Source organism: Pieris napi, chromosome 11, assembly GCF_905475465.1.
Source record: "Pieris napi chromosome 11, ilPieNapi1.2, whole genome shotgun sequence".
In the NCBI taxonomy this organism is placed as follows: Eukaryota; Metazoa; Arthropoda; class Insecta; order Lepidoptera; family Pieridae; genus Pieris; species Pieris napi.
In genome coordinates, this window is record NC_062244.1 from 1893263 (window position 1) to 1906245 (window position 12983).

Consider the following 12983-nt stretch of genomic DNA (forward strand, 5'->3'; position numbering starts at 1 on the left):
CCCAAAAAGTGTCTTGACCTGCCAAATGAGAATCTTCCCTGTCCTGTTCTACCTTCCGCCAATTGCTGGATTTCAGCTGCAGCAGATCCTCCTCTACTCTGTCTATCCAGCAGTCACTCAGTCATCATTCTCCTTCCATGGCCCATACGCTCAAGGTGCCACAGCCAACGATGGGCCTATAATGTTACATTTATCTCGGAAAAAACAAAAAAAATATCGTTTATTTTTTTTCTCTTCTTTTTTTTACTTTTATATGGAATCGCTGCCAGTATCTTCGGAACCTTGCATAAAGGGACTCCTTTTAATAATATATTTTAAGGTTAGAAAGTATAATAAATAACACATTTAAAATGTAATCATTAATTACAGTTGTAATATTACAAATAAGTAGTTATATCTTGTATGTAACCGTATAATTACTATTCGTAAGCAAATTTTTAAAATCGCAATGTTAAAATTGATCTCTCACTCGAATCTCTTCTCGAAAATATCTTGGGACACCCGAAAACATACAAAAATCATTAAATTTATTAACGTCTAAATACTAATCTGACTCAACTTGTAGGACCACGTCTCAAGTTTGGCATCCTTGAAGTCCGAACTGGCATTAGTAACTGACAAGAAACTGGACCTGGAGAAACGTCTCACCGGTTCTTTGCGGGATAATGAAAATCTCTCCCAACAGCTGGAGGAAGCCAATGACAGGATTGCTGCTCTTGAGAGGCAGATGAAGGAACAGGTATATATAAAAATTTTGCTTCACTAATTCAATCCATTTTACATTTGTGCCAGGTCTTTAAAAATTACTATGGTATTAACCCTTCTTTTTGATATATGGATTCCGATGTGGAAGTGCATTTGCGAAACCCCTGCCCTCGAAAGTTGCAGGGGTGTGTGGGACCCACACCAGTATATCTGCTTTTCAGAGACTGGGTGGGCAATACCCACATCGAGTACTGATACCGGCAAACTTCTTGAGCAATAAACAAGGGAGTGGGGGAATGTTTGCGCATAGCGGGACACAAACGTCAACTGATTTACCAATCACGCGATCGACACGTCACACTCCCGCCGCCGAGCACCATCGCCCCAAGTCATATCTAAAAATCGCTTCTGCGTAGGCTAGAATTTGTTCAAGATGTTTGCCGGTATCTGTAATTCCTATAAACTTTTCTTTACTTATCTCTCAGGACCTTATAAACATATAGTGTGAGCACAAAAACATGAATAGATCTTTAAAGAATCTATGTGTGAACCGTTGTGGTGTTTGGGGCCGTTTACGTTTTTTCACCTGTTGACATATATTAACATACATATAGTTCGACAATCCTCTCATAACTGAATATGAATAATCTATGAGTTGACGTGGTGCAAATAAAATAATATTAAATAAGTTCTCATAAGTGATACGCCAGTTCTTTCTGCACATTAATGCAGAGACTCGGAGCATGCTGTGACGAAAAACATGATATATTTTCTGTGCATTTTCTGAATTTCCTTACACCTAATTACTTCTCAGGAACATCTCTACCAGAACACATTGAAGGACCTTGAACGTCTTCAGCGATCACATGATACGCTGGCAGAGCGAGTCGGTGCACCGGAACCCGTCAAAACCACGAAAGTTGCAAGGCAAGTCATATGTCTAACCCAGTACCAGACCAGACCTAACGCTTTTCCCTATTTCTCAGTTGAATCTTTCTAAAACCGGTCATTTGCGCTTACTCATGCGTGAACAATTAAAATCAAGGCTATAATTATTATAATAGTTGTTTTATATTGATTTTTAGTTTCATGATAATATTCAATATCAAAAAATTCATCAGTGCACAGCCGTGATTCGAACGCACCACCTCTGGGTTGAGAGCATGTTCAATTCATTAAACCAACATATTTCAAATCACTCTTAAGGGAATCATTTTACATTTTCAAAACAAACTTAAATGGAAATAGGTATTTTTAAAACAAGTATTAAAGCAGAGTGATTTTGTCTCCAGGTCTCTCCATTCAGAGATGGAGACAGAACCTGAAGAGCAGGACGACAACTGGCTACGCACCGAAGCAGTGCAGGTGTTCAAACAACTCAGGTCACTGGCTCTTCAACTTAATACAGGACACGACGATGATTCTGGTAAGTCTAGATTCACATATATGGAAAGCATATAAACCTGTTACTTAATTTTATGGAGATACATCTTCATTTGTGATATTTTTATACGTATTTATCTATTGAAAAATAAATAAAAATAGACATAGATATGTACATAACATAACTTAATTAAGAAAAATCAAATAATAAACTACACAAAATAACAATAATCAAAGAAAAAAAATCCCTTTCCCATTCGGTTCGTTTCAAGTGTGTAATGCGTGTGTGCTGTGGCTGTAATTGGCCCTGGCTCAGCATTATGCTGAGGAGCAGAATGTTCCACAGCGCTGGTCATTCTGCTAGAGACCACAGCAGCTAGTATGCGCCTCATTCGCAAAGAAAGAAACTTGGTAAAAAAAATAAGAATATTTGTTTTGGGCGGATTAAAAACTAGATTTCGTGGGATTTTTGTTGATAAATGGCAGGGAAACATTTGATAAAAGTAGCGAAGATTAGAGAGAAGTGGAAGAAGAGAAGAGGCCTTCACTCTTTCAGAAGTTTTTGTAACTTAAAGTAAACTAAATCAAAATCATTTATTCACAATGTACATTTTTGAACGTCAAATAAAATACAAAGAAGATTCTAGTTGCCCCTTCCAAAAGGTAGTTTCGTGTGGAGAAGAATGGGCAAGAAACTCCACACTTAGTCTTTTAAAATAGGTTTACAATATTTTGTGTAAATAAATATTTTGTTTTGCCAAAAACATAATCTAATAAATAAATAAATAGAAATAAAATATGTTTATGATGGAACATAAGATACATGTATCACTTATTCCACGTCATTAAATTTGAATTTGTAGGCATCCCTACTCATCGGCAAAGAAGACAGAGGGTGTAGGCCAAGAGAAAAAGCCGGCGTAAAAAACTCTCGGCAATGCAATAAAATATTAACTGAAAACCTAATGTTCGTTTACAAATCAAAGAAAATATTTACATTTCCACTGTAACGTGCATAGCGTGTTCTATTGTAGGTCATACCTTCGTGATTTTAAACATTAAATACAATCCTATATACAAGCGTTGTTTGCATTTTTTGCTTATAATACTTTGTGGAGTTAATTTTGTATACCTTTTGCTATCTTGTAGAAATAAACCACTTCAATTAAGTATTGTCTGGTCTCTTTCTGACAGATTACGTTTACGCTGTGATGAAAAGAGACAGGTCAGTAATGGTGGTGTATTTGAAATAAATGATTTGACTTGACTTGACAAATAGCCCTTTGACTCCTTCAGCTATGCTTTATCTTCTTCCAGTTCACGGACTTAATAGGATTATTTCCCCAACGTTCTCCGATTTTCCTTAACATAACCTCTTTTTCTTTAAAAATATCTGTTAGATAGGAGATAATAGGGTAAGCCCTATTATCTTTATTTCTGTTACAACTTTAATAGTTACACAGAAACATTTATATACAAACAACGTGTAGTCATACTGTCAGATTTATCACCAAATCACTACATAGTATAAAACAAAGTCGCTTTCTCTGTCCCTAAATCCCTATGTATGCTTAAATCTTTAAAACTACACAGCTGGTTTTTATGCGGTTTTTTTAAATAGATAAAGTGATTTAAGATGAAGGTTTATATGTATAATAACATCCATTAAATAGTGAAGAAATACTGTTATTTTTGACGTTTCTAATGTCGTAAAAAATTAATTTTTTTCCGCTTACATTGCAAACGCAGGCCTACGATATTTATCAGAATATTCAAATTTAACGCGTGCCATGGGCAGTAATAAATAAATCAAAACTACTGGATCGATTTTAATCATTTTTTCAGTGAGTATATATAGGCTATATATTTTATACCCGTGTGAAGCCGGAGCGGCCCGGTATGTTTTTATATGCAACGTTCACAATTTTTCCGTTGTGTATTTAGTATCAGCACTGCACCCGTGCGAAGCCGGGGCGGGTCGCTAGTTGGTTATAAATTAAGGTGTCACTTTCGTAAGCTATAAATCCAATTTGTATATTAATTCCACAAAGTGGAGGACGTTTAATTTGTTAGAAATCAACCAAAAGCTAATGCTTACATAAATATGTAGCAAGTATCAAGTATTTATGTGCGTTACGTGAAATTATAAATATTCATTACGGGTTAAATCTGCTAAATATTAGGTAAATTCAGATGTGCTGTGGATGTGCTACGTATTGCTAAAGCGTACGAAACGCGGTACAGATATGCGCAAGCGCAATGTTATACAGTATTTGGTGGTGGAGATTTGAACTTAGTACAGTCAAAATCTGTTTTACCATCGAAGGTACTAAAGTCCGCGCCACCACTAATTGCCGACGGGAACCCTGGAACTAAATTTGTCGTTACGGTGAAATATTATTTTATTCATTTTAAGGTTAAACATTAGAAGCAAATCTTAAAAACTAGTTCGCTAATTTCACATTAATTTGTTACGTTGGGGTAAATTTGCCTTCCCCCTAGCACTAGCAACATATTACTACGCTGCGCTACTCGCTAGCGCCGCGTCTACCGGCATTCAGTGATGGCGCGGACTCTACTGATATTTGGTCGTAAGCACCGATAGTCGTAACAGCCGATGACGTTGTTTGATTTGTTCGTTGATTATGGTCAATATAACCGGTATGTTGTTCTAAACAATGTCGTCGTAAACGGTTTTGACTGTAGAGCTGATGTTCTGCCCTGTGTTTTGGATCTGTCACCGTAAAATTGTAAACACCGTTAGATTGTAATCTATCTCGCGAGATTGTAAACTGTCGAAAGATTGTGAACCTTAACGAACTGCAATTTAACGTATTATTATTCGGTAGTTATATGAAATTGTTGGGAAGTAAAATTAATCTGTAATTGACCAAAGAAGTTTGAATGATAACTAAGTTAGTGTAGTACAATCTACCGAATAATAATACGTTAAATTGTAAGCAGTACGCTGAGGTTCACAATCTTTCGACAGTTTATAATCTCGCGAGATAGATTACAATCTAACGGTTTTTTACAATTTTACGGTGACAGATCGATTATATAGCCTTAATAAAAGGGTGTATTGAACATAACCATATTTATTTCACACCAATAGGTCTTGAGAGTAGCGCGTTCTCAAGAAGTGACGGCTAAAATATGTTATGCATGATCAAATACGGTGGACTGTAAGGCCCCTGTCTAAACCACCACCCCCTGCTATCCGACATGTATATTACCTGCGTGACAATCTTTGCTAATGTACACACATGTAGTACACCGCTATAGTCCTCGCGTATTGTTTTGATTCTGATAAGCTAAGCAAGTTTGATAAAACAACGAAACGAACATCGTTCTAAATCCTTTGACGATATTGAATACAAAATACCATCCGTATCAACTTGACGTCCGTCGTTCCACAACTGTGCGTTTCTTAAGGCAATTATTGACACACCACTATGTGGAACCAGCTGCCCACTGAATTATTTCCGAACAAAAGAACGTACCAATTCTTAGAAGGCCGGCGCGTGCGAGCCTTCTGGCAGTGCACATGGGCGGCGGTATCACTTAACATCAGATGAGGCTCCTGCCCGTTTGTCTATGACATAAAAAAATATGTATGTGTTCTTATGTAGACGCGTTAGAAGTTATACTTCTTTAGCATAATAGGAAAAAAATCTTTTCCAAAATTTTATTCTACGTTTGTAGAAAAAACGACTATAGCTAACTTCAGGGTGTCGGTTTTTTGTGACGGTGTGCGCGCGCATCGTAAAAATTTACTGCATTTTTCCCTAACGCGCCAAAAAAAGTGTAACTTCAAAAATATTGACGCATTAAACATTGACCAATATTTCAATCAGTAAGCTGTGCTCGAATGTACCTGTCAACCCTGAGGTCGTGTGATCGAATCTGTGCACTGGACTTTTCTCTCTATGTGCTTTTTCTATAATTGTAACGGAAAAGATCGGCTTGCCTTAGACCTGGAAATTAAAGGCGCGTGTCGCGTACAGACTGCTGCTCTTTAAAAAATGATGATGATACGGATAAAGTACTCTTAGTCCAAGACTTAGTTTTCCCCATTGGTTTTTGGTGGCGCCCCAATATTTCGATCATGAAAGTACCTCATAACCCCAAAAATAAATCATCTATGCATTATTATGCGCATTTCTCGTTTACCGTGTCAGTCGGTGCCATCCGCAGTACATCAGACCCATATTTCATACAGTTTATTTATTTTATTTTCGAATTGGGTCAAGGGTGTTTCGAGGTCTTTTTATGACTACTGAAAACTATGCCATACGAAATATTAACATGAGTGCGATATTAGTTAACAAATTAAAACAAAATCAGTGGCGCTACAACCTTTTTAGGTCTGGAACTCCGATTTCTATATATGATTCATAATCATTTGTTAATCTAATGAACAAGTAGATGATCAGCTCCCTGTGCCTGACACATACCGTCGACTTTTTTGGTCAAAAAAAGGCAAGGTTTCCTCACGATGATTTCCTTCACCGTTCGAGCGAATAGAAAGTCCATTGGTGCACAGCCGGTAATCGAATCTACGACCTCATAAGCTTCGCACGCTGCAGCCACTAGGCCAACACTGCTCTAATAATTTATAATGCCTTGCATTTTATGTTATAAACAATACAGGGAAGCAATGTGTTTTTAACCAATTTCAAAAGGAGAGAGATGGATTTTTTTCTGAAGTAGGCGGGCGGTGAAATAATTTATTCGAAATATACCATATGTTAGTCACGCACAGGAATAATAAAGTATTCCAATGTCGAAAGAAGAGAAGAGAATTTTCAAAATCAGCCCATTAGCTTTTGAGTTTCTTCGACGTGACCTTGTGCAACACAAGATTAATACATATTTTATTTAGATTTTATTTAGAGTTGAAAAAGATAAAAGAAATCTAATAATAAAATTAATTTACGATATAAAAACAATTTGAAGCGCACAGCGAAACGATGAGAAAACCAACAAGGCGACATTGCGATGTTTTTGCGACGTTAACGCTTGAGTAGTTTATAAATTAACTTGTTTCGTCACCTGTCCGTATAAAAACTACTTTTCTACATAACAATGCTGCTTCTAACTGTTCATAGTTATTCAAAGAACAGAATCCCGCTATATGTGGAACATGGGATACATATTCTTGTGAATTAATAATAAACCTCTTTTCAAAATCTTGTAGCGCTACAACCTACAAAAAACAGAAGTTTATTTTTTATTTTTTTATGATTGGACAATTCACACCAATACCTAGTCCCATGCTAAGCTGGTGAAGCTTGTGCTATGGATACTAGGCAACGGATATACATACATATTATAGAAAGATATATAAATACATATTTAAACACCCAAGACCTAAGCACAACACCAAATGCTCATCACATCGATGTTTGTCTCAGCCGGGGATCGAACCCGGGACCTATGGATTCGCAGTCAGGGGTACTTATCACTAGACCAATGAGCCGTCAAAATTTTGCCGCGCACTATGTAGAACCAGCTGTAAGAAGTATTTCCAATTCGACTTAGGGTCAAGAAAAGAGCGTACCAATTCTTAAATGATGACGTAAATAAACGCCCCCAAAATACCGCATTAGCCTTTGCAACAATAATGCAAATATTTAAAAAACCTTAATGTACATAATGTTATTTAAACAAACAATACAATTAAAAGCCACGCACTAATAACTTCAAAATTAGAACAAAAAACTTCAAATTTAGAACAAATAACTTGCTATTATACCCCAATCTAACAAGTATTTAAAAACCATGAATAAATATAGGAAAAGTACAGATTCCAGACTCCAGACTTATAGGACTTATAGAATGTTTTAATATCCCATAATTAAGTACGTTATTAGACTCTAGTCTTTTAGTTCCTACAAAGCTTCTAAGTAATTGTTATACATATATAGTTAGTAATACTACAGGTAACATAAATTGTATATAACATAAACCGTTCATATTTAAAGAAAAAACTTTTTAACCGGATTAAAGTTATGTATTATTATAATCCGGTTAAAAAGTTTTTTCTTTAAATGTGTAAAGGTTATGTTAATCAAAGGCAATACTATAAACCGTTCATACTAAACATATAGACTAAAATGTAATACATAATATAAACAAATTCAAACATTTACGAACCGAAAAAATCAATACATTTAAATAAATAATTCCTAATTCGGCTGTGTTGTGTGATGGTGTCTATGTGGGGTATGCTCATGATGCAGGTGATTAGGCGCTGTCGATATTCTCAATACGTCTTTTATGCATTTTATTGTATGCTTATTTTATCTTGTATATATTTTAATTGTATTTTTTAATATATTTTTTTGTTACACTGTTATGTTGTAACACACATGTTTACTTAAATTGTCATACATTTTAGATGGAAGATTTAGATGTATGATGTGGTAAACTTAAATAAATAAGCATATTCCCCGATAGCTTAAACAAGTCGAGCCTTAAATAGTGGTCGTTTTATGTCCGGACTGGATAGAAAAGCTTTTTGCATAGTTAGTGTTGACGTGGTAAAATTGTATTCATTTCGACTAAGTGACCTCAATTTACGACACATTAATGCTACAAGTTATCTGCATTTGCATAATACGCTTGCAATACTCTGTTAAAACAGCAATTTTGTAACACCTCCCGCAAATCTGACGTATTAAATTGCAATACACATAAACTTATGTCTTTGCACACACAAATAATTCAATTGTTTTTTTCGTAAAAGTTAAAACTGATGCATGTTAGGACAAAGAAATCAGTTAAGATGTATAAGACATTGACAAACTTAAAATAGTAGAACTTATGTCTTTTATATATTGAATCACAGATATGGCAATTATTTTAAGAAGCGATCAGTTCGAAAAGTGAGTTACAGAATCGCAAGGCAGTAATAAAACGACGGAGGTCGAAGAAGTTTCCGAACCAATTCGACTTAGACTTCAAGAAAAGAGCGTACCACCAGAGCGTACCAGATTCTTAAAAGGCCGACAGTGATCTTTGAGAAATCGAGAGCAATATACGGCAGTCTAATATACATATTACATAAAGCTATTATTTATAATATGCATATAAAGTGAGGATATTAAACTTTCTCCTTTGTATTGACATCCGCAACATAACATTCTTGATATAAATAGGAATTTTTAACAAAAATAAAACATACCGCATTTACCATGGAGAGTGTTCAGAGGAGTTGTTCGGACTAATACCTGCAGCTGAGTTTCATCATCGGACGTCAAAGCAGAATACGAAATACCATCCGTATCACCTCGACGTCCGTCGTTCCACAACTAAGCGTTTTTTAAGGCAGTTTTAGCCATGCACCACCACTATGTGGAACCAGCTGCCCACTGAAGTATTGCCGAACCAATTACTATTACTAATTACCTTAGATTCCTTCAAGAAAAGAGCGTACCAAAAGGAGGGCAATGCACTCGCGAGCCCTCTGGCAATTGATCGTATAAGTCATTGGAAGTATCACTAAAAAACGAGTAATTTCTGACGAAAAACTTCCTTTTTTGAAGTCGGTTAAAAAGAGATATCAATGTACGATTTTAAAGTTAAATTAGTTATAGCTTTAATTGTATGACATACAGTCATTTTTTATACATTTTCTTTAAAGTCATATGTCGGCCATACAATGCGCAGAGGCGATGAGAACTTGGAGAAACTGGTGGTTGGTAACACAGAAGCCAAATCACGTGGCCGTACCCCAACCAGGAGACCGATCAAGTGAAAGACTCATCGTCCAACTATACACTGTTTGTACGAGCCAAGGCTGTACATTTTGCGCAGGCTTTCTTAGTTTCATAAGCGTGGCGATTTCCTAAATCGTCAGAGTTACGCCCCGAGAGTATAGCCAGACGCAGGCACTCTCTTCAACTGTACAGCCTTGGCTCGAACACTGTTATAGAGATGACATTTACAGTCAAAGTCAAAATTTATTCATTTAGGTAATAGTATTGTCTTTTAATAACATAACCTTTACACATTTAAAGAAAACACTTCTTAACCGGATTAAAGTTATGTATTATTATAAATTTACAATTATTTTACATAATTTTAAATTTAGACATAGACATAACATTTATTACAAACGAAAACACACACACATAAACACACAAAATACAATACTAAAAGAAATAAATAAAACAATACTTAAAGAAAATATAAAATAAGACATCAAAAACAATAAAAATTAAAAATTAAAATTAAAAAATCCCTTTTGCCATTCGAACCATGGCACTTCAATTTAACCGACGTTTCGCGTGCTTTACAGCGTGCGTGGTCACGGTGACTGATGACAAAAGAGTCATTTAGGTAACACAATGTTCACTTATGATAGTCAATTAAGAAATACATATAAAATGCTAAAGGCGCAGGACAGAAACCAGTGGAAACAGATTGTCCGTGACGTTTCTTTGCTGACCACGACACTCAGACATGAGCTACCGACTGAAGAGAGAGAAACTTCAATGATGTCATTGTTATAACCGTTTCAGTTTGCGTAAGAATAATCCAAAAACAATTGAAAATCGGACCCTTAAAATTTAGTGATCAGTTTCTTAAAAGGATTATACTACCAATGTTTCTACACGGTTGCCTAGTAACTATCACATTGATCTAACCTAAAACAAGGTTAATGTTTTGTGCCAAAAATCGTGACTATGATTTCTTGAACTTTCTATTAGAGCCAATTATGAATACTATGTTGAGTTTGTCAAATGCTTTTACTGCTGCATGTATACGAAACTAATCCTTATAAATATATCGTTTATTTGAAAAGTTGCACATTGATTAATTATAAATAAAACCGCACATTAAGCCATAGGGACTTAAAAAAATAGGGATAAAATTATCATAATGTCATAATAATAAGAACAGTTACGATATTTATAATTGTTGTCAAAACGTATGGTCTTTATACTCTCCCACGCTATAAAGGCACATAGCATTTAAAAATTATAATTAAAAGTATAATTATAATATAATTACTAACTATAAAAAATATAATTGTGTTTCTAAGTTACACACAAAAATACTTGTACACTAAGTTATCTTTTAATACGATAGCGATTTCGATTTCAATTCTGTATTCGTTTCGTAAGTTTTTATTATCTACACCATATTATATATTATATCGAATTTGGTTTCATCCTTGTATAACATTTGATATGGAGATATTAATTCATTATTCAATTAAATTATTCTTAGTAGTTTTATGGCCCACCAGAAGTGGGAAGATGAAATAAAAGATATAGGGGAAATATTGGAAAATAGTAGGGAAGCTGCGAGGAAGTATGTGGAGGTCTTCACTCCTTCGGAGGTCTTGTACTATTAAATATAATAACATAATATAATCCTTATTATATGATACTTAGGCCGGGAGATAGTGACACAAAATAGTGGGTCATTTTTACCAGTATGGCGGTTCTTCAGGGGTCTTATTACGCAATGAAAAAAAATGATGCTCATAGCGCTAGTACCGGCGGCCCAATCGCGTGGGCGTTAGTCGAACTCGTTAAAGGGTTTATTTTTTTAATTTCCTAGACAAGTATTTACACCAAATTACTCGACTACATCGATGCCAGTCGAGTACCACATAACCATCAAGTAGCAATCTACTGGCTATACCACATATTAAATCTATTTTAGCATTATACTGAGACAGTAAATGCCGTCGTTATAACTTGATAACTCGTAAGTCACTAATTTGTAAGTTAATGTTGCCTTCAAATTGAAGTGCACGAGAAACTGACCCCGTTCTACACTTTAATGACTTTAATTATTTCCACGTTTTTGTTCTGTCTCCTTCACTTGAGGAGGTCGGTTATGTATTTTCAACTGCTTTATTAGTCTAGTTAGTATTGGTAAAGGGACTCTTTAAGATTCGGATCCCGGATGAATAAACAGCGTTGCTATTTATCACGCTTTATATTAGCTTCACTTGTATGTATGTATGTAACCGACTCCTTCGGACTCGATTTTGACCCACTTTTAACGGACAGATTTAATTCAAACAAAAAATAGTTTAAAAAAACTAAAAAACACGCTTTTAAAGCACATCAAACTAAAAAGTGAAAAATAATTTCTAATTTAGGCTGAAAATGGTAATGAACAAAAAATACTGGTATTATTGTGAAAAAGCGTGGGTTGCTCGATAGACGAAAAATATGGCACAGAGAGAGATTATTTTTAGTTTGATGTGCTTTAAAAGCGTGTTTTTTAGTTTTTTTTAAATTATTATTTATTCATTACAAACCTTGCGGACTTTGACCTCGTCCGTGGTAAAGCCGTCGATCCTGTCCACCCGTGATGGATATCATTCCAATCGTGGTATAAGATATATAGTATAGAAAGCGCACCTGGGCTTGTGCAATACTTAAGATCTGTTGTATAATTGAAAACTCCTAAAAATTTAATATGTTCGATACATTTTGGTATTTAGTTCACTAAGACATGGATTACGATCTAGTCTAACTAATAAGTAATTTTAAAAGTGTCTAATAACACTATTTACAATCTCTATTAAGGGAAAGACACTCTGTTATTTTGTATTGTTTGTATTACCACTGTTTATGATTCCTCAATCTAATATATAAAATTCTCGTGTCTCGGTGTTTGTGGTTAAACTCCTCCGAAACGGCTCGACCGATTCTCATGAAATTTTGTGTGCATATTGGGTAGGTCTGAGAATCGGACAACATCTATTTTTCATCCCCCTAAATGTTAAGGGTAGTCCACCCCTAAATATTTTATTTTTATTTTTAGGTATGCTTTTTTTTTCGTTTTTATTTTTTTATGATACAGCAACATAAAATACATACAACGCCTAACTTTCACCCCTCTACGATCAAACCCTATTTTTT

General features: G+C 35.1%; 1 protein-coding gene across 1 annotated transcript in view; it reads left to right on the forward strand.

Moving 5' to 3' along the window:
* LOC125053594 (bicaudal D-related protein homolog) overlaps positions 1-12983 on the forward strand; it is a 100379-nt gene that overhangs the window by 75009 nt on the left and 12387 nt on the right. Inside the window, exons 4-6 of the mRNA XM_047655013.1 lie at positions 566-739; positions 1520-1632; positions 1998-2131. Coding sequence (XP_047510969.1) covers positions 566-739; positions 1520-1632; positions 1998-2131 — 421 coding nt within the window. The remainder of the gene's footprint in view (positions 1-565; positions 740-1519; positions 1633-1997; positions 2132-12983) is intronic.